The following is a 24,558-nucleotide window of genomic DNA, read 5'->3' on the forward strand; positions in this document are numbered from 1 at the left end:
ATAAAAAAACACCAGCAGCAATGCTACCATTGACAACTTACAGCAATATTTACAACCTACAGAAATACAGTCATCTACAACCTACAGCTATAGTCATCTACAACCTACAGCTATAATCATCTACAACCTACAGCTATAATCATCTACAACCTACAGCTATAATCATCTACAACCTACAGCTATAATCATCTACAACCTACAGCTATAATCATCTACAACCTACAGCTATAATCATCTACAACCTACAGCTATAATCATCTACAACCTACAGCTATAATCATCTACAACCTACAGCTATAGTCATCTACAACCTACAGCTATAATCATCTACAACCTACAGCTATAATCATCTACAACCTACAGCTATAATCATCTACAACCTACAGCTATAATCATCTACAACCTACAGCTATAATCATCTACAACCTAGAGCAATAGTTATCTACAACCTGCAGCAATAGTTATCTACAACCTACAGCAATAGTTATCTACAACCTACAGCAATAGTTATCTACAACCTACAGCAATAGTTATCTACAACCTACAGAAATACAGTCATCTACAACCTACAGCTATAGTCATCTACAACCTACAGCTATAGTTATCTACAACCTGCAGCAATAGTTATCTACAACCTACAGCAATAGTTATCTACAACCTGCAGCAATAGTTATCTACAACCTACAGCAATAGTTATCTACAACCTGCAGCAATAGTTATCTACAACCTACAGCAATAGTTATCTACAACCTGCAGCAATAGTTATCTACAACCTACAGCAATAGTTATCTACAACCTACAGCAATAGTTATCTACAACCTACAGCAATAGTTATCTACAACCTACAGCAATAGTTATCTACAACCTACAGCAATAGTTATCTACAACCTACATAAATAGTTATCTACATCCTAGAGCAATAGTCATCTACAACCTACACCAATAGCTATCTACAACCTACAGCAATAGTTATCTACAACCTACATAAATAGTTATCTACATCCTAGAGCAATAGTCATCTACAACCTACACCAATAGCTATCTACAACCTAGAGCAATAGTCATCTACAACCTACACCAATAGCTATCTACATCCTAGAGCAATAGTCATCTACAACCTACACCAATAGCTATCTACAACCTAGAGCAATAGTCATCTACAACCTACACCAATAGCTATCTACATCCTAGAGCAATAGTCATCTACAACCTACACCAATAGCTATCTACAACCTAGAGCAATAGTCATCTACAACCTACACCAATAGCTATCTACAACCTAGAGCAATAGTCATCTACAACCTACACCAATAGCTATCTACATCCTAGAGCAATAGTCATCTACAACCTACACCAATAGCTATCTACAACCTAGAGCAATAGTCATCTACAACCTACACCAATAGCTATCTACAACCTAGAGCAATAGTCATCTACAACCTACACCAATAGCTATCTACAACCTAGAGCAATAGTCATCTACAACCTACACCAATAGCTATCTACATCCTAGAGCAATAGTCATCTACAACCTACACCAATAGCTATCTACATCCTAGAGCAATAGTCATCTACAACCTACACCAATAGCTATCTACAACCTAGAGCAATAGTCATCTACAACCTACACCAATAGCTATCTACATCCTAGAGCAATAGTCATCTACAACCTACACCAATAGCTATCTACATCCTAGAGCAATAGTCATCTACAACCTACACCAATAGCTATCTACAACCTAGAGCAATTCAATGCATGCTTGAGAATGTGCCTGGATCATATTACTTAAAGAGGGTATAATTTTTATGTTGTTAAATGAGGTGGGGTTGTTGAAACTCTGCCTTTGAAAACAAACAAGCAACTCCTGTTATTTCGTCTCATTACATCTTCACAGTTTAAAAAAGTCAACTCATTGCAGTTTTTCTAAATGATGGGATAATCATCTTAGTTATTCTTGTCTAAATGATGGGATAATCATCTTATTCTTCTTAAACTCACGGGGAGAAAACCTGGAATTTTAAGATACAATTTCCCAGCCAGGAAATCTGATGAATAGTCAGGGAATTTTCATAATAGTCAGGGAATTTTCATAATAGGGAATTTTCATAATAGTCAGGGAATTTTCATAATAGTCAGGTAATTTTCATAATAGTCAGGGAATTTTCATAATAGTCAGGGAATTTTCATAATAGTCAGGATTTTTTTAACCCCCAAATATAGTGGGATTTGGACCAGGCATTAGCCTAGCCTAGTGAAGTATGCATTAGCCTAGCCTAGTGAAGTATGCATTAGCCTAGCCTAGTGAAGTCTGCATTAGCCTAGCCTAATGAAGTCTACATTAGCCTAGCCTAGTGAAGTCTGCATTAGTCTAGCCTAGTGAAGTCTGCATTAGCCTAGCCTAGTGAAGTCTGCATTAGCCTAGCCTAGTGAAGTCTGGCCAGTTTTCATGGTTTAAAGTTGAGCTGCACAAAACTAATCTTGCTGTATTGGAATAAACCAAAAAAAAAATATCAGTTACACTCAATTTGCTATCGTTGCTACAATTTCCTATATATTTTTTCAGGGATGCCACTTTTCTGAATTATCCCTTTCCGAGTTAGCAAAATTTGACTTAAAAAATGTCTGGATTTGAAGTTAAAAAACAAGACTGTTTTGACTTTCAAAAATAATTTTATTAAGAGCCTTTTTAATATTGATCTGTTTTCTGCCCATCATGCAAATTGACCTGGTACAACATCTGCTACTATACTAGCTTAGGACTTAGGGTTACTCAACATTGTCTTGACATGATTCTTTTACTTGTTACTTGTTTTTAAAGACACTGTAACGTTGTTAAATTACTAGTATCGCACGTGAATACAGTCTTGTTTAATATTATCTCTCGCCCATTTTGAGGATAACCATTTTAGCAGACTGTTTCACGGTTAGCCAGTCATATTCTGGAATTCTGGAGAAACATAGATTATTAATAAAAACACAAAATTTGCAAAAGTTTATGGCGTTCATGACAAAAATAAAAAGGCTAATGCATTATGAGCCAACTACAAGTATCCCATAGAGTGAGAGCTAACAGTTTTAAAAAACTGTTGTAAATAGGGCTTTCTTGAACTTTAAAGTGTGTCTGATCAGCTTAACTCAGTATATTAATAATAATTAATAAACAGTTGCTTGTATTGGAGGAGGTTCTAGAAATATAACATAACATTATGAAATCAAGATTAGACTTCTATTTTAAACTATATTTTGTTATGTGCACAATCCATTAAATATTAATTTTTGTTTAAAGATTGTTATGAAGTTAAAATCACTAAATAAATGTATAAATAACATAATAGGAATCAAATGTCTTGAAAAGTAAGTATTCTCAACTTTATTATTAAAAAGTTCTGATGTGACATTAAGTTTCAGGGTTTAAATATTTCAGTTCTAGTATTGAATTTTAGGATATGATTCACTTTGAAAGATAATTGTTACCCCTATAAAATGTCTGCTTTTTTCTAGTTTAATTTAATTTGGCAAGTTTGTTCAATGGTTATGCATGCTGAAAATGATATGAAAAATAGCAGGGAATTATCTTGTCAAAAAATTGTGGGAACCCTGATAATTAATTTGTCCAAGTCCTCAATCAGAAAATATGCTATATATGTAGAAGCAGGAAAATTTTTCCTTTTAAAATGAATGCATCAATCTATTTTGATTTATGGATGCTAATTAAATTATACGACTACTAGACGACCCCAGTTTCCCATTGCTAAGCGGGCTTTAGGCTGTAGTGCACAACACAAGCATATATCACACTATGTCCAACCCAGGGGGGAATAGGGTCATAGGAACATAAAGTTTTGTGGATGCTTTGGTGGGGGGGGGGGGGGGGGGGGGGGGGGGGTAGGTTGGCTTAGCTGTAACTTTCATATTTAAAATATAACATTCACTTAAATAACAACCAAAGTAACAAAACACCATATTATTTATTTAATACCCAAATAAAATCCTGTATTTATAGGTTTTTTTTTTTGCTGTGTTTTTTTAATACCGACAAATTATTATTATTATAACGGTCTGTGCATTAAAGATACAAGTTACATGTTTGCTATATAAGTGACTTTTTGCTCATAAAAATTTTTATTTCTTAATTTGGTACTAACACCCATAGCTATCTAACCTGAACATTTCTGATTTCTATAGCTTACGGTTAACCTTTTATTGCGATATGAAAGATGGTACACACACACACACACGCCCCCTCCCCCAGGCAAATTTTCACACTACTACGCGGACAGCGGCTATCTTCTAGCGGGTATTACATCATTTATTGCCAGCGAGGCACCATAAACTATACAGCAATTTATCGGCCAAGCATCGATTTTTTTTATATGTATGTAATTTAAAATTCCACACACATTGCAGATTTTCTGATCTCCAACAGTAACATATAAATAAATATAAATCTACAAACTTGTAAACATGTGCTTGATTTTAGTAAAATACTAGATTATAATTTTTTTTAAATTGTCAATAATTCAGAATAGTTTCCCAATACTTTTCAGTGCCCCTGAAACTACAACAATTTTATCAATTTTTCACTTTTTATTTTAATTTGAAATCTGTGTAAATTGCAAGCTCAATTTTTCTCTTTGAGACAATGTACCTCCTCATCACAATGTACATTACTTTGTCTAAAACTGAGCATGGTTAGAGTGCACAAATCATATATTGAAATACTGAATGTCAGGAAATGAATGAGTTTTTATAGCCTATCACAGCCACATTGTATAAGCTTGATGGCCATGCTACATAATACAGGTTCTGTCTGTTCAATTAGCACTTTAAAAAGAGTTTTAGAATTATACTTAATACAGGATAATTACATATTACTATTTTAACATAAAAGTTATCACATTGTAATTTAAGTTTAATTGCACTTTATGAAAATTTTAAAAATTTAAAAAGTACATAAACATTGAATAATTAAAAAGAAACAAAGTACTTGCATTAAAAATGAGTTCATTCAACCATATAAAGAACAGTTAGTTATTCTACTGTGGATGAAGTTTAAAAATGATGAAAAGTTTAGTATCCAAAACTTTTTTCTATAGATTTGGTAAAAAATTAAAGTCTAGTGTTAAAATAATTTGTGATTATTTTTTTGGGCATTCATAAGTCACATTTTTAGCTGATTAAAATTTTAAAATTATGTTTTGATCTTACAGAAAGCAACGAGGAAGCAAAAAAAAAGTTGAAACTTCTAAAGCAGATCCACAGAGTGACAGTGAAGAGAAAGTGGTAGGTTCATAAAATCCTACCTTGTTTTGTACCAGCTTTTAATTTACATTCATCTTGTTTTCTTACTGAATCACAGTACATTCTGTATATATTTTACACTTACCTCTGTTAAACCACCATTTTACACTTGAGTTGTGTAATACCACAGAGTATAGGACATTTCACCACCACCCCCCCCCCGTCAACTTCAGATTGATATGTTAAGGAGATTGAGATGGATAAGAATTTTGATGTTTACCGATATACGTATATTTACCTCAAATGTTGCTCATGTGTAGTGTTTTTATTTTAATACAAAGTATTAAGGTACTAATACTATACTAGTTGTATTGTAATCGAGCACAAAATTGAAGTTGAGATTTTCACAAATCTTGACATTTTACTCCTCCTTGAGTAGAAAAACTTCGTTTTGCAATTTTTGTCTGTGCTTCTATAGACACAATAACTTGAGTAGTGTTTCAGTTATGTTGACGAAATTTAATATACAAGTATTTTATTAAATTTGTAGTTCTATATCACCTTTTGAATGATTTTTGGTAACCGGAAGTGGTACATACTCTGCTTCCGCTTTCTGAAAAGCCAATAACTTAAGTACGGTTTAAAATAATTGTACAAAATTTCACATACAAGTATTACATTGATTGCGCATATTTCTTTGAAATTTTGAATGATTTCTGATAATTGGAACTGGTATTTTACTGTATTTTTGTGGGATAGCACTAATTTGAGTACTATTTCAATTAAAAAGACAAATTTTCATATATAAGATTTTATTATTGGATCACTTTAAATTTTTGAGTGACCTCCGATAACTGGAAGTGGTACGCTATTTCCAATTTCTCAAAAAAGGTAAGCGATGTTTCCTTTGTAAAATAAAGGTTGAAGCAATCGTCTGCAATCTTCAGTTGAGCTGAACATATTTGTTCTTTGAAGCTTCTGTTTGATTAACTCCAGCTAGATGACGTTCCAGTTCCAGGTGCTGTAGACAGTTAATATTATCCATTGTTCCGAACATCATCATTCTGTAAACGTCAGTCGGTCCGGAATCCCTCAAGACAAAATTTTGCCCTCTTGTTGTCGTTTGAAGAGGTTCAGGAATTGTTATCTCTGCAACGTTCTGCGGATTTGGTTATGGCAGCTGCTTGCGTTTTCTCTGTCTTTCTATTGCACATTGTGAAGCGACGTATGCCGGCAAACGAGGTGCTACTTCCATTGAAATTCCTGCTCTGGCTTGTATAATCTGCCTTGTTTTTTCCACCCCTTCCACTGCCCATTACTTTGCTTTTGGTTTTAGCCGGATCAGGAGCGTGATTGTGTTCCGATGATGACAGAAAAACATCGTTCAGCATTTCATCCGTCCTCGGCAGCCATCTTTCTTGCAGCATCTCCATGTCGTACTTCCATCAGCATTTGCTCTGTCCTTTCCACATCTGTAGCCTTCGACCAATATAATAACCTTTCTGTGATTTGATCTTCTCCGTGTTACTTGGGTTAGAAATATTTTCAAACTGCATTCATAACTTATTAACCATAATATATAAATCAACACATGTAGTTTTATCGTACCGCGGATTATTTAATTAAAACAAGTGTTAATCATGTCATATTCGTTTTGCGTACATGTGTTTTTTTAATTGACTGCGCACTTTTGTCGGCGCTCTTTTGCCGGGTGCTCTTATTTTAACATAGATGTTTATGTTAAACAGCAAGTTATAACAGGAGGTGTGATCATTTTAACATAGATGTTTATGTTAAACAGCAAGTTATAACAGGAGGTGTGATCGGTTATGAATGTGAAAAGCATTGAGGAAATTAAACTAGGATCTCTGAATGTAAAGCAAATATTTAATTTAAGAATGAACACACACATGCATCAGTTGCAACACAATGTGAAGTTCTTCAAATTCTACACAACATATAAAAAGGGCACTGGAAATGGGGGAACACCCCAAGAGATTCTTGGTCAAGAGGTACAAAACTTGAGGGACACATCTGCTTCATCATATGTCAAGAGAGCTACAAGCTAATCATGTTCCTTACCCAACCAAGCGATCAACCACTTTCTAGTGACAAACAGAATTTTAATATTTGGCACTGATCAATCCTCCACTTTATTGAAACAATCAACCCATTCAGAAACAACATTCATGGCGGATTTTTCATAAGTCAGCATAGCTGAAATAGAGTGACCGGCATTAGTTCTTTTACTCTCATAAATAGATGGCGATAGGTTTCATCCAAGGCTGTTCATCATTTAACAGAAAAGTACAGGCTCTTGGATTTCAGTCAAAGTAGTTAGGTTCTTTGGCTTTTGTGCCTATAGCAGACGTTGGAGATGTGTTCAAAGAACTTCGAGAACATACGGAAAACATCAATGAAATGCAACAGCAGTTGGATTATGTTGAGGATAATTGTATTGGAAGAGTTAGATGTTCAAGCCAAGCTGTTCCCTCACAGCACCAGCTCAAAAATGAGTTACCTCGCACCAACAGCAATGAAGGTTAGCCTCGTAAAATGCAAGCTGCAGTTGCTGCTGACTATCCTAATATCTGGCTCTTCATCAATATTCTGAAACGAGAACATGGTTTTAAGAAAGTGGTCAGCAGGACATCAATTTTCAACATTATTAATGACTATGCAAACAGACATGTTCATGAGGGATAGCTTACAATATTAAAATTTAAATTTATGTAAATGCTCCTTCGTTTTCTATTTCAGAAAATAAAAATTCAATAATATTTACTTTATATTGTTCAGTTATAATTTTATTCATATGTTTGTACATTTAGATTTTGTTGTTTATATTTTTGACGGGGGCGGGGTGGTTATGACCCAACACCACCATCATTTTACACTTGACCTCTGTAATACCGCTGCAGTCTAAAAATAGATTCTACATGGTTCTGGAACCAATGCTTTGAGAGAGAATATAGAACAATGTGCTTGATTGAATTTGTTTAGGTTTACTCTGATGGTGAAGGGAGTTGGATACACAGTGACAGAAGCAGCACAGGAACAGAGTATGAGGATGTGGAGCAGGACGGCCCAGACGAGGAGTGTTTTTACGAAGATTTAGAGACTTTTAAAAAGCCTTCAAATGCTGATGTCAAAAATAAACCATTGAGTAAACTGAAGAACATATTTTCTAATTCAAAATCCAAGGCTAAAAAAGTGTCAGCTGATACAGGTAGGTCTTTTTAAAACTGTCTTGGACATGAGTTTGGCATGTTTTTTCAAGCTCTGATCAAGTCAATGTTTCTTTGTCTCAGCAGCAGCTACAGACTCAGAGGGAGATTTGATTGATGAGATGGATGAAACTGATAATGACCAAGTGGACACTCTCTCCCGAACTAGCAGTGAACGCAGCAGTGGGCGCTTAACCAGAGAAGACACTACACTTAGCAGTATTTCAACAAACAATTCTGGAGTGAACATTGACGAGAGCTCATCAACTCAGACGACATCCATGCCTCCACCCCCTCCACTCCCTCCTCGAACATCCAAGGTTCTGAGCCAACCAGCAGAGAACTCCCCCCCTCTCCCACCCAGGAACCCAGCTTTATCCAACAAGGCTACCCTAGGCATCCCACTTGACACAGTGGTGCCAGTTTCTCCCCCTGGAAGAAACTCCAATTCATATGGCAACAAGTAAATCCTTCTCTCAATATTAGCACACATACACACACTCAGAGACTCACATTGAGCTGGCTTTCATAAGGAAGCCAGCTGCCAGTGTGAAAAGATATGTGATACTCATTCACTCATCTCACATTGTTTCATCTGTACACTTGATACTCATTCACTCATCTCACATTGTTTCATCTGTACACTTGATACTCATTCACTCATCTCACATTGTTTCATCTGTACACTTGATACTCATTCACTCATCTCACATTGTTTCATCTGTACACTTGATACTCATTCACTCATCTCACATTGTTTCATCTGTACACTTGATACTCATTCACTCATCTCACATTGTTTCATCTGTACACTTGATACTCATTCACTCATCTCACATTGTTTCATCTGTACACTTGAGCCATAGTAGCAATCACTCCAGTATTTTTATCTTGGTTATTTCACAGGAAAAGATTTTCTTATGGCTCAGATGGATTAGAATCATCAACAGGAAAACTTGGTATGTGTTTGTTATGAGCATGTCAGTGTTACAGGCGCTGGGTTAGGGTCAGTGTTACAGGCGCTGGGTTAGGGTCAGTGTTACAGGTGCTGAGTTAGGGTCAGTGTTACAGGTGCTGAGTTAGGGTCAGTGTTACAGGCACTGGGTTAGGGTCAGTGTTACAGGCACTGGGTTAGGGTCAGTGTTACAGGCACTGGGTTAGGGTCAGTGTTACAGGCTCTGGGTTAGGGGCAGTGTTACAGGCGCTGGGCCATGGTCAGTGTTACAGGCACTGGGTTAGGGTCAGTGTTACAGGCGCTGGGCCATGGTCAGTGTTACAGGCACTGGGTTAGGGTCAGTGTTACAGGCGCTGGGTTAGGGTCAGTGTTACAGGCGCTGGGCCATGGTCAGTGTTACAGGCGCTGGGTTAGGGTCAGTGTTACAGGCACTGGGTTAGGGTCAGTGTTACAGGCGCTGGGTTAGGGTCAGTGTTACAGGCGCTGGGTTAGGGTCAGTGTTACAGGCACTGGGCCATGGTCAGTGTTACAGGCGCTGGGTTAGGGTCAGTGTTACAGGCACTGGGTTAGGGTCAGTGTTACATTCACTGGGTTAGGGTCAGTGTTACAGGCGCTGGGTTAGGGTCAGTGTTACAGGCGCTGGGTTAGGGTCAGTGTTACAGGCGCTGGGTTAGGGTCAGTGTTACAGGCACTGGGTTAGGGTCAGTGTTACAGGCACTGGGCCATGGTCAGTGTTACAGACGCTGGGTTAGGGTCAGTGTTACAGGCACTGGGTTAGGGTCAGTGTTACAGGCTCTGGGTTAGGGGCAGTGTTACAGGCGCTGGGTTAGGGTCAGTGTTACAGGCACTGGGTTAGGGTCAGTGTTACAGGCGCTGGGTTAGGGTCAGTGTTACAGGCGCTGGGCCATGGTCAGTGTTACAGGCACTGGGTTAGGGTCAGTGTTACAGGCGCTGGGTTAGGGTCAGTGTTACAGGCACTGGGCCATGGTCAGTGTTACAGGCACTGGGTTAGGGTCAGTGTTACAGGCACTGGGTTATTGTCAGTGTTACAGGCGCTGGGTTAGGGTCAGTGTTACAGGCACTGGGCCATGGTCAGTGTTACAGGCGCTGGGTTAGGGTCAGTGTTACAGGCGCTGGGTTAGGGTCAGTGTTACAGGCACTGGGCCATGGTCAGTGTTACAGGCACTGGGCCATGGTCAGTGTTACAGGCTCTGGGTTAGGGTCAGTGTTACAGGCACTGGGTTAGGGTCAGTGTTACAGGCACTGGGCCATGGTCAGTGTTACAGGCGCTGGGCCATGGTCAGTGTTACAGGCGCTGGGTTAGGGTCAGTGTTACAGGCGCTGGGCCATGGTCAGTGTTACAGGCGCTGGGCCATGGTCAGTGTTACAGGCACTGGGCCATGGTCAGTGTTACAGGCACTGGGTTAGGGTCAGTGTTACAGGCGCTGGGTTAGGGTCAGTGTTACAGGCGCTGGGTTAGGGTCAGTGTTACAGGCACTGGGTTAGGGTCAGTGTTACAGGCACTGGGTTAGGGTCAGTGTTACAGGCACTGGGTTAGGGTCAGTGTTACAGGCGCTGTTCAAAGTAAATTATGTCACAACTAATGAATGTTGAGAAAGTTCTGAAATTTTTTATTTAAACAGATTACATTGACCAAGATCCTGCATCTCCAAATACATTAGAGAAACTTGAAAGATCTGAGTAAGTTTATAATAATTAAAAGAGATTGATGTCTGTTGATATTTAGATTTTTTTTTTATAATCATCTGTTAAGTCATCTAACTGGCAACACACCAAACCTGATGTTGACATCTAACTGGCTACACACCTGACCTGATGTTGACATTCGACTGACCTGATGTTGACATCTAACTGGCAACACACCAAACCTGATGTTGACATTTGACTGGCAACACACCAAACCTGATGTTGACATCTAACTGGCAACACACCAAACCTGATGTTGACATCTGACTGGCTACACACCTGACCTGATGTTGACATTTGACTGGCAACACACCAAACCTGATGTTGACATTTGACTGGCAACACACCAAACCTGATGTTGACATTTGACTAGCAACACACCAAACCTGATGTTGACATTTGACTGGCAACACACCAAACCTGATGTTGACATTTGACTGGCAACACCAAACCTGATGTTGACATTTGACTGGCTACACACCAAACCTGATGTTGACATTTGACTGACCTGATGTTGACATCTAACTGGCAACACACCAAACCTGATGTTGACATTTGACAGGCAACACACCAAACCTGATGTTGACATTTGACTGGTAACACACCAAACCTGATGTTGACATTTGACTGGCAACACACCAAACCTGATGTTGACATTTGACTGGCAACACACCAAACCTGACGTTGACATTTGACTGACCTGATGTTGACATCTAACTGGCAACACACCAAACCTGATGTTGACATTATTTGACTGGCAACACACCAAACCTGATGTTGACATCTAACTGGCAACACACCAAACCTGATGTTGACATTTGACTGGCAACACACCAAACCTGATGTTGACATTTGACTGACCTGATGTTGACATCTAACTGGCAACACACCAAACCTGATGTTGACATCTGACTGGCAACACACCAAACCTGATGTTGACATCTGACTAGCAACACACCAAACCTGATGTTGACATTTGACTGACCTGATGTTGACATCTAACTGGCAACACACCAAACCTGATGTTGACATTTGACTGGCTACACACCTGACCTGATGTTGACATTTGACTGGCAACACACCAAACCTGATGTTGACATCTAACTGGCAACACACCAAACCTGATGTTGACATTTGACAGGCAACACACCAAACCTGATGTTGACATTTGACTGGCAACACACCAAACCTGATGTTGACATTTGACTGGCAACACACCAAACCTGATGTTGACATTTGACTGGCAACACACCAAACCTGATGTTGACATTTGACTGACCTGATGTTGACATCTAACTGGCAACACACCAAACCTGATGTTGACATTTGACTGGCAACACACCAAACCTGATGTTGACATCTAACTGGCAACACACCAAACCTGATGTTGACATTTGACTGGCAACACACCAAACCTGATGTTGACATTTGACTGACCTGATGTTGACATCTAACTGGCAACACACCAAACCTGATGTTGACATTTGACTGGCAACACACCAAACCTGATGTTGACATTTGACTGGCTACACACCAAACCTGATGTTGACATTTGACTGACCTGATGTTGACATCTAACTGGCAACACACCAAACCTGATGTTGACATTTGACTGGCAACACACCAAACCTGATGTTGACATTTGACAGGCAACACACCAAACCTGATGTTGACATTTGACTGGCAACACACCAAACCTGATGTTGACATTTGACTGACCTGATGTTGACATCTAACTGGCAACACACCAAACCTGATGTTGACATTTGACAGGCAACACACCAAACCTGATGTTGACATTTGACTGGTAACACACCAAACCTGATGTTGACATTTGACTGGCAACACACCAAACCTGATGTTGACATTTGACTGGCAACACACCAAACCTGACATTGACATTTGACTGACCTGATGTTGACATCTAACTGGCAACACACCAAACCTGATGTTGACATTTGACTGGCAACACACCAAACCTGATGTTGACATCTAACTGGCAACACACCAAACCTGATGTTGACATTTGACTGGCAACACACCAAACCTGATGTTGACATTTGACTGACCTGATGTTGACATCTAACTGGCAACACACCAAACCTGATGTTGACATCTGACTGGCAACACACCAAACCTGATGTTGACATCTGACTAGCAACACACCAAACCTGATGTTGACATTTGACTGACCTGATGTTGACATCTAACTGGCAACACACCAAACCTGATGTTGACATTTGACTGGCTACACACCTGACCTGATGTTGACATTTGACTGGCAACACACCAAACCTGATGTTGACATCTAACTGGCTACGCACCTGACCTGATGTTGACATTCGACTGACCTGATGTTGACATCTAACTGGCAACACACCAAACCTGATGTTGACATTTGACTGGCAACACACCAAACCTGATGTTGACATCTAACTGGCAACACACCAAACCTGATGTTGACATCTGACTGGCAACACACCAAACCTGATGTTGACATTTGACTGGCAACACACCAAACCTGATGTTGACATTTGACTGGCAACACACCAAACCTGATGTTGACATCTGACTGGCAACACCAAACCTGATGTTGACATTTGACTGGCTACACACCTGACCTGATGTTGACATTTGACTGGCAACACACCAAACCTGATGTTGACATTTGACTGGCAACACACCAAACCTGATGTTGACATTTGACTAGCAACACACCAAACCTGATGTTGACATTTGACTGGCAACACACCAAACCTGATGTTGACATTTGACTGGCAACACCAAACCTGATGTTGACATTTGACTGGCTACACACCAAACCTGATGTTGACATTTGACTGACCTGATGTTGACATCTAACTGGCAACACACCAAACCTGATGTTGACATTTGACAGGCAACACACCAAACCTGATGTTGACATTTGACTGGTAACACACCAAACCTGATGTTGACATTTGACTGGCAACACACCAAACCTGATGTTGACATTTGACTGGCAACACACCAAACCTGATGTTGACATTTGACTGGCAACACCAAACCTGATGTTGACATTTGACTGGCTACACACCAAACCTGATGTTGACATTTGACTGACCTGATGTTGACATCTAACTGGCAACACACCAAACCTGATGTTGACATTTGACAGGCAACACACCAAACCTGATGTTGACATTTGACTGGTAACACACCAAACCTGATGTTGACATTTGACTGGCAACACACCAAACCTGATGTTGACATTTGACTGGCAACACACCAAACCTGACGTTGACATTTGACTGACCTGATGTTGACATCTAACTGGCAACACACCAAACCTGATGTTGACATTTGACTGGCAACACACCAAACCTGATGTTGACATCTAACTGGCAACACACCAAACCTGATGTTGACATTTGACTGGCAACACACCAAACCTGATGTTGACATTTGACTGACCTGATGTTGACATCTAACTGGCAACACACCAAACCTGATGTTGACATCTGACTGGCAACACACCAAACCTGATGTTGACATCTGACTAGCAACACACCAAACCTGATGTTGACATTTGACTGACCTGATGTTGACATCTAACTGGCAACACACCAAACCTGATGTTGACATTTGACTGGCTACACACCTGACCTGATGTTGACATTTGACTGGCAACACACCAAACCTGATGTTGACATCTAACTGGCAACACACCAAACCTGATGTTGACATTTGACAGGCAACACACCAAACCTGATGTTGACATTTGACTGGCAACACACCAAACCTGATGTTGACATTTGACTGGCAACACACCAAACCTGATGTTGACATTTGACTGGCAACACACCAAACCTGATGTTGACATTTGACTGACCTGATGTTGACATCTAACTGGCAACACACCAAACCTGATGTTGACATTTGACTGGCAACACACCAAACCTGATGTTGACATCTAACTGGCAACACACCAAACCTGATGTTGACATTTGACTGGCAACACACCAAACCTGATGTTGACATTTGACTGACCTGATGTTGACATCTAACTGGCAACACACCAAACCTGATGTTGACATTTGACTGGCAACACACCAAACCTGATGTTGACATTTGACTGGCTACACACCAAACCTGATGTTGACATTTGACTGACCTGATGTTGACATCTAACTGGCAACACACCAAACCTGATGTTGACATTTGACTGGCAACACACCAAACCTGATGTTGACATTTGACAGGCAACACACCAAACCTGATGTTGACATTTGACTGGCAACACACCAAACCTGATGTTGACATTTGACTGACCTGATGTTGACATCTAACTGGCAACACACCAAACCTGATGTTGACATCTGACAGGCAACACACCAAACCTGATGTTGACATTTGACTGGTAACACACCAAACCTGATGTTGACATTTGACTGGCAACACACCAAACCTGATGTTGACATTTGACTGGCAACACACCAAACCTGACGTTGACATTTGACTGACCTGATGTTGACATCTAACTGGCAACACACCAAACCTGATGTTGACATTTGACTGGCAACACACCAAACCTGATGTTGACATCTAACTGGCAACACACCAAACCTGATGTTGACATTTGACTGGCAACACACCAAACCTGATGTTGACATTTGACTGACCTGATGTTGACATCTAACTGGCAACACACCAAACCTGATGTTGACATCTGACTGGCAACACACCAAACCTGATGTTGACATCTGACTAGCAACACACCAAACCTGATGTTGACATTTGACTGACCTGATGTTGACATCTAACTGGCAACACACCAAACCTAATGTTGACATTTGACTGGCATAACACCTGACCTGATGTTGACATTTGACTGGCAACACACCAAACCTGATGTTGACATCTAACTGGCAACACACCAAACCTGATGTTGACATTTGACAGGCAACACACCAAACCTGATGTTGACATTTGACTGGCAACACACCAAACCTGATGTTGACATTTGACTGGCAACACACCAAACCTGATGTTGACATTTGACTGACCTGATGTTGACATCTAACTGGCAACACACCAAACCTGATGTTGACATTTGACTGGCAACACACCAAACCTGATGTTGACATCTAACTGGCAACACACCAAACCTGATGTTGACATTTGACTGGCAACACACCAAACCTGATGTTGACATTTGACTGACCTGATGTTGACATCTAACTGGCAACACACCAAACCTGATGTTGACATTTGACTGGCAACACACCAAACCTGATGTTGACATTTGACTGGCTACACACCAAACCTGATGTTGACATTTGACTGACCTGATGTTGACATCTAACTGGCAACACACCAAACCTGATGTTGACATTTGACTGGCAACACACCAAACCTGATGTTGACATTTGACAGGCAACACACCAAACCTGATGTTGACATTTGACTGGCAACACACCAAACCTGATGTTGACATTTGACTGACCTGATGTTGACATCTAACTGGCAACACACCAAACCTGATGTTGACATCTGACAGGCAACACACCAAACCTGATGTTGACATTTGACTGGTAACACACCAAACCTGATGTTGACATTTGACTGGCAACACACCAAACCTGATGTTGACATTTGACTGGCAACACACCAAACCTGACGTTGACATTTGACTGACCTGATGTTGACATCTAACTGGCAACACACCAAACCTGATGTTGACATTTGACTGGCAACACACCAAACCTGATGTTGACATTTGACTGGCAACACACCAAACCTGATGTTGACATTTGACTGGCAACACACCAAACCTGATGTTGACATTTGACTGACCTGATGTTGACATCTAACTGGCAACACACCAAACCTGATGTTGACATTTGACTGGCAACACACCAAACCTGATGTTGACATTTGACAGGCAACACACCAAACCTGATGTTGACATTTGACTGGCAACACACCAAACCTGATGTTGACATTTGACTGACCTGATGTTGACATCTAACTGGCAACACACCAAACCTGATGTTGACATCTGACAGGCAACACACCAAACCTGATGTTGACATTTGACTGGTAACACACCAAACCTGATGTTGACATTTGACTGGCAACACACCAAACCTGATGTTGACATTTGACTGGCAACACACCAAACCTGACGTTGACATTTGACTGACCTGATGTTGACATCTAACTGGCAACACACCAAACCTGATGTTGACATTTGACTGGCAACACACCAAACCTGATGTTGACATTTGACTGGCAACACACCAAACCTGATGTTGACATTTGACTGGCAACACACCAAACCTGATGTTGACATTTGACTGACCTGATGTTGACATCTAACTGGCAACACACCAAACCTGATGTTGACATCTGACTGGCAACACACCAAACCTGATGTTGACATCTGACTAGCAACACACCAAACCTGATGTTGACATTTGACTGACCTGATGTTGACATCTAACTGGCAACACACCAAACCTGATGTTGACATTTGACTGGCTACACACCAAACCTGATGTTGACATTTGACTGGCTACACACCAAACCTGATGTTGACATTTGACTGACCTGATGTTGACATCTAACTGGCAACACACCAAACCTGATGTTGACATTTGACTGGCAACACACCAAACCTGATGTTGACATTTGACAGGCAACACACCAAACCTGATGTTGACATTTGACTGGCAACACACCAAACCTGATGTTGACATTTGACTGACCTGATGTTGACATCTAACTGGCAACACACCAAACCTGATGTTGACATCTGACAGGCAACACACCAAACCTGATGTTGACATTTGACTGGTAACACACCAAACCTGATGTTGACATTTGACTGGCAACACACCAAACCTGATGTTGACATTTGACTGGCAACACACCAAACCTGACGTTGACATTTGACTGACCTGATGTTGACATCTAACTGGCAACACACCAAACCTGATGTTGACATTTGACTGGCAACACACCAAACCTGATGTTGACATCTAACTGGCAACACACCAAACCTGATGTTGACATTTGACTGGCAACACACCAAACCTGATGTTGACATTTGACTGACCTGATGTTGACATCTAACTGGCAACACACCAAACCTGATGTTGACATCTGACTGGCAACACACCAAACCTGATGTTGACATCTGACTAGCAACACACCAAACCTGATGTTGACATTTGACTGACATGATGTTGACATCTAACTGGCAACACACCAAACCTAATGTTGACATTTGACTGGCATAACACCTGACCTGATGTTGACATTTGACTGGCAACACACCAAACCTGATGTTGACATCTAACTGGCAACACACCAAACCTGATGTTGACATTTGACAGGCAACACACCAAACCTGATGTTGACATTTGACTGGCAACACACCAAACCTGATGTTGACATTTGACTGGCAACACACCAAACCTGATGTTGACATTTGACTGGCAACACACCAAACCTGATGTTGACATTTGACTGACCTGATGTTGACATCTAACTGGCAACACACCAAACCTGATGTTGACATTTGACTGGCAACACACCAAACCTGATGTTGACATCTAACTGGCAACACACCAAACCTGATGTTGACATTTGACTGGCAACACACCAAACCTGATGTTGACATTTGACTGACCTGATGTTGACATCTAACTGGCAACACACCAAACCTGATGTTGACATTTGACTGGCAACACACCAAACCTGATGTTGACATTTGACTGGCTACACACCAAACCTGATGTTGACATTTGACTGACCTGATGTTGACATCTAACTGGCAACACACCAAACCTGATGTTGACATTTGACTGGCAACACACCAAACCTGATGTTGACATTTGACAGGCAACACACCAAACCTGATGTTGACATTTGACTGGCAACACACCAAACCTGATGTTGACATTTGACTGACCTGATGTTGACATCTAACTGGCAACACACCAAACCTGATGTTGACATCTGACAGGCAACACACCAAACCTGATGTTGACATTTGACTGGTAACACACCAAACCTGATGTTGACATTTGACTGGCAACACACCAAACCTGATGTTGACATTTGACTGGCAACACACCAAACCTGACGTTGACATTTGACTGACCTGATGTTGACATCTAACTGGCAACACACCAAACCTGATGTTGACATTTGACTGGCAACACACCAAACCTGATGTTGACATTTGACTGGCAACACACCAAACCTGATGTTGACATTTGACTGGCAACACACCAAACCTGATGTTGACATTTGACTGACCTGATGTTGACATCTAACTGGCAACACACCAAACCTGATGTTGACATCTGACTGGCAACACACCAAACCTGATGTTGACATCTGACTAGCAACACACCAAACCTGATGTTGACATTTGACTGACCTGATGTTGACATCTAACTGGCAACACACCAAACCTGATGTTGACATTTGACTGGCTACACACCTGACCTGATGTTGACATTTGACTGGCAACACACCAAACCTGATGTTGACATCTAACTGGCAACACACCAAACCTGATGTTGACATTTGACAGGCAACACACCAAACCTGATGTTGACATTTGACTGGCAACACACCAAACCTGATGTTGACATTTGACTGGCAACACACCAAACCTGATGTTGACATTTGACTGGCAACACACCAAACCTGATGTTGACATTTGACTGACCTGATGTTGACATCTAACTGGCAACACACCAAACCTGATGTTGACATTTGACTGGCAACACACCAAACCTGATGTTGACATCTAACTGGCAACACACCAAACCTGATGTTGACATTTGACTGGCAACACACCAAACCTGATGTTGACATTTGACTGACCTGATGTTGACATCTAACTGGCAACACACCAAACCTGATGTTGACATTTGACTGGCAACACACCAAACCTGATGTTGACATTTGACTGGCTACACACCAAACCTGATGTTGACATTTGACTGACCTGATGTTGACATCTAACTGGCAACACACCAAACCTGATGTTGACATTTGACTGGCAACACACCAAACCTGATGTTGACATTTGACAGGCAACACACCAAACCTGATGTTGACATTTGACTGGCAACACACTAAACCTGATGTTGACATTTGACTGACCTGATGTTGACATCTAACTGGCAACACACCAAACCTGATGTTGACATTTGACAGGCAACACACCAAACCTGATGTTGACATTTGACTGGTAACACACCAAACCTGATGTTGACATTTGACTGGCAACACACCAAACCTGATGTTGACATTTGACTGGCAACACACCAAACCTGACGTTGACATTTGACTGACCTGATGTTGACATCTAACTGGCAACACACCAAACCTGATGTTGACATTTGACTGGCAACACACCAAACCTGATGTTGACATCTAACTGGCAACACACCAAACCTGATGTTGACATTTGACTGGCAACACACCAAACCTGATGTTGACATTTGACTGACCTGATGTTGACATCTAACTGGCAACACACCAAACCTGATGTTGACATCTGACTGGCAACACACCAAACCTGATGTTGACATCTGACTAGCAACACACCAAACCTGATGTTGACATTTGACTGACCTGATGTTGACATCTAACTGGCAACACACCAAACCTGATGTTGACATTTGACTGGCTACACACCTGACCTGATGTTGACATTTGACTGGCAACACACCAAACCTGATGTTGACATCTAACTGGCAACACACCAAACCTGATGTTGACATTTGACAGGCAACACACCAAACCTGATGTTGACATTTGACTGGCAACACACCAAACCTGATGTTGACATTTGACTGGCAACACACCAAACCTGATGTTGACATTTGACTGGCAACACACCAAACCTGATGTTGACATTTGACTGACCTGATGTTGACATCTAACTGGCAACACACCAAACCTGATGTTGACATTTGACTGGCAACACACCAAACCTGATGTTGACATCTAACTGGCAACACACCAAACCTGATGTTGACATTTGACTGGCAACACACCAAACCTGATGTTGACATTTGACTGACCTGATGTTGACATCTAACTGGCAACACACCAAACCTGATGTTGACATTTGACTGGCAACACACCAAACCTGATGTTGACATTTGACTGGCTACACACCAAACCTGATGTTGACATTTGACTGACCTGATGTTGACATCTAACTGGCAACACACCAAACCTGATGTTGACATTTGACTGGCAACACACCAAACCTGATGTTGACATTTGACAGGCAACACACCAAACCTGATGTTGACATTTGACTGGCAACACACCAAACCTGATGTTGACATTTGACTGACCTGATGTTGACATCTAACTGGCAACACACCAAACCTGATGTTGACATCTGACAGGCAACACACCAAACCTGATGTTGACATTTGACTGGTAACACACCAAACCTGATGTTGACATTTGACTGGCAACACACCAAACCTGATGTTGACATTTGACTGGCAACACACCAAACCTGACGTTGACATTTGACTGACCTGATGTTGACATCTAACTGGCAACACACCAAACCTGATGTTGACATTTGACTGGCAACACACCAAACCTGATGTTGACATCTAACTGGCAACACACCAAACCTGATGTTGACATTTGACTGGCAACACACCAAACCTGATGTTGACATTTGACTGACCTGATGTTGACATCTAACTGGCAACACACCAAACCTGATGTTGACATCTGACTGGCAACACACCAAACCTGATGTTGACATCTGACTAGCAACACACCAAACCTGATGTTGACATTTGACTGACCTGATGTTGACATCTAACTGGCAACACACCAAACCTGATGTTGACATTTGACTGGCTACACACCTGACCTGATGTTGACATTTGACTGGCAACACACCAAACCTGATGTTGACATCTAACTGGCAACACACCAAACCTGATGTTGACATTTGACAGGCAACACACCAAACCTGATGTTGACATTTGACTGGCAACACACCAAACCTGATGTTGACATTTGACTGGCAACACACCAAACCTGATGTTGACATTTGACTGGCAACACACCAAACCTGATGTTGACATTTGACTGACCTGATGTTGACATCTAACTGGCAACACACCAAACCTGATGTTGACATTTGACTGGCAACACACCAAACCTGATGTTGACATCTAACTGGCAACACACCAAACCTGATGTTGACATTTGACTGGCAACACACCAAACCTGATGTTGACATTTGACTGACCTGATGTTGACATCTAACTGGCAACACACCAAACCTGATGTTGACATTTGACTGGCAACACACCAAACCTGATGTTGACATTTGACTGGCTACACACCAAACCTGATGTTGACATTTGACTGACCTGATGTTGACATCTAACTGGCAACACACCAAACCTGATGTTGACATTTGACTGGCAACACACCAAACCTGATGTTGACATTTGACAGGCAACACACCAAACCTGATGTTGACATTTGACTGGCAACACACCAAACCTGATGTTGACATTTGACTGACCTGATGTTGACATCTAACTGGCAACACACCAAACCTGATGTTGACATCTGACAGGCAACACACCAAACCTGATGTTGACATTTGACTGGTAACACACCAAACCTGATGTTGACATTTGACTGGCAACACACCAAACCTGATGTTGACATTTGACTGGCAACACACCAAACCTGACGTTGACATTTGACTGACCTGATGTTGACATCTAACTGGCAACACACCAAACCTGATGTTGACATTTGACTGGCAACACACCAAACCTGATGTTGACATTTGACTGGCAACACACCAAACCTGATGTTGACATTTGACTGGCAACACACCAAACCTGATGTTGACATTTGACTGACCTGATGTTGACATCTAACTGGCAACACACCAAACCTGATGTTGACATCTGACTGGCAACACACCAAACCTGATGTTGACATCTGACTAGCAACACACCAAACCTGATGTTGACATTTGACTGACCTGATGTTGACATCTAACTGGCAACACACCAAACCTGATGTTGACATTTGACTGGCTACACACCTGACCTGATGTTGACATTTGACTGGCAACACACCAAACCTGATGTTGACATCTAACTGGCAACACACCAAACCTGATGTTGACATTTGACAGGCAACACACCAAACCTGATGTTGACATTTGACTGGCAACACACCAAACCTGATGTTGACATTTGACTGGCAACACACCAAACCTGATGTTGACATTTGACTGGCAACACACCAAACCTGATGTTGACATTTGACTGACCTGATGTTGACATCTAACTGGCAACACACCAAACCTGATGTTGACATTTGACTGGCAACACACCAAACCTGATGTTGACATCTAACTGGCAACACACCAAACCTGATGTTGACATTTGACTGGCAACACACCAAACCTGATGTTGACATTTGACTGACCTGATGTTGACATCTAACTGGCAACACACCAAACCTGATGTTGACATTTGACTGGCAACACACCAAACCTGATGTTGACATTTGACTGGCTACACACCAAACCTGATGTTGACATTTGACTGACCTGATGTTGACATCTAACTGGCAACACACCAAACCTGATGTTGACATTTGACTGGCAACACACCAAACCTGATGTTGACATTTGACAGGCAACACACCAAACCTGATGTTGACATTTGACTGGCAACACACCAAACCTGATGTTGACATTTGACTGACCTGATGTTGACATCTAACTGGCAACACACCAAACCTGATGTTGACATTTGACTGGCAACACACCACACACCTGTGCGGAATAGAAATGTTAACAATTCTAGATGACTACATTGCAATAATCATTCCTAATTAATTATCCAAAGCATAAGTAATGAGAGGTGTACATTTTAGAATGAAACAATGTAGATATGCACCTATTTTGGCATGCACCACCTTGGGGAGTTGCCACTACCAGACTCTCGGTGTGACTGGGTTCAAATCTGTTTCAACTTAAACAAATAGAAAGGTGGGAAAGGAGAAAAAATAGAAAGGTGGGAAAGATGAAAAAATAGAAAGGTGGGAAAGGAGAACAAATAGAAAGGTGGGAAAGGAGAAAAAATAGAAAGGTGGGAAAGAAGAAAAAATAGAAAGGTGGGAAAGAAGAAAAAATAGAAAGGTGGGAAAGGAGAAAAAATAGAAAGGTGGGAAAGAAGAAAAAATAGAAAGGTGGGAAAGATGAAAAAATAGAAAGGTGGGAAAGGAGAAAAAATAGAAAGGTGGGAAAGAAGAAAAAATAGAAAGGTGGGAAAGATGAAAAAATAGAAAGGTGGGAAAGGAGAAAAAATAAAAAGGTGGGAAAGGAGAAAAAATAAAAAGGT

At 41.0% G+C, this 24,558-nt stretch overlaps 1 protein-coding gene across 5 annotated transcripts in view; it reads left to right on the forward strand.

The window, feature by feature from the left end:
* The window catches only part of LOC131944009 (serine-rich adhesin for platelets), an 83,969-nt gene that overhangs the window by 31,664 nt on the left and 27,747 nt on the right, over positions 1-24,558 (forward strand). For 4 of the 5 annotated variants that reach the window (XM_059304448.1, XM_059304447.1, XM_059304451.1 and 1 more), the window contains 5 exons: positions 5,212-5,284; positions 8,246-8,471; positions 8,554-8,932; positions 9,376-9,428; positions 11,068-11,125. In XM_059304448.1, coding sequence (XP_059160431.1) covers positions 5,212-5,284; positions 8,246-8,471; positions 8,554-8,932; positions 9,376-9,428; positions 11,068-11,125 — 789 coding nt within the window. The remainder of the gene's footprint in view (positions 1-5,211; positions 5,285-8,245; positions 8,472-8,553; positions 8,933-9,375; positions 9,429-11,067; positions 11,126-24,558) is intronic. The other variant, XM_059304450.1, reaches the window with a different exon arrangement.

Source organism: Physella acuta, unplaced genomic scaffold (genome assembly GCF_028476545.2).
Source record: "Physella acuta isolate Inbredline_101_S28 unplaced genomic scaffold, ASM2847654v3 ptg000476l, whole genome shotgun sequence".
NCBI lineage: Eukaryota > Metazoa > Mollusca > Gastropoda > Physidae > Physella > Physella acuta.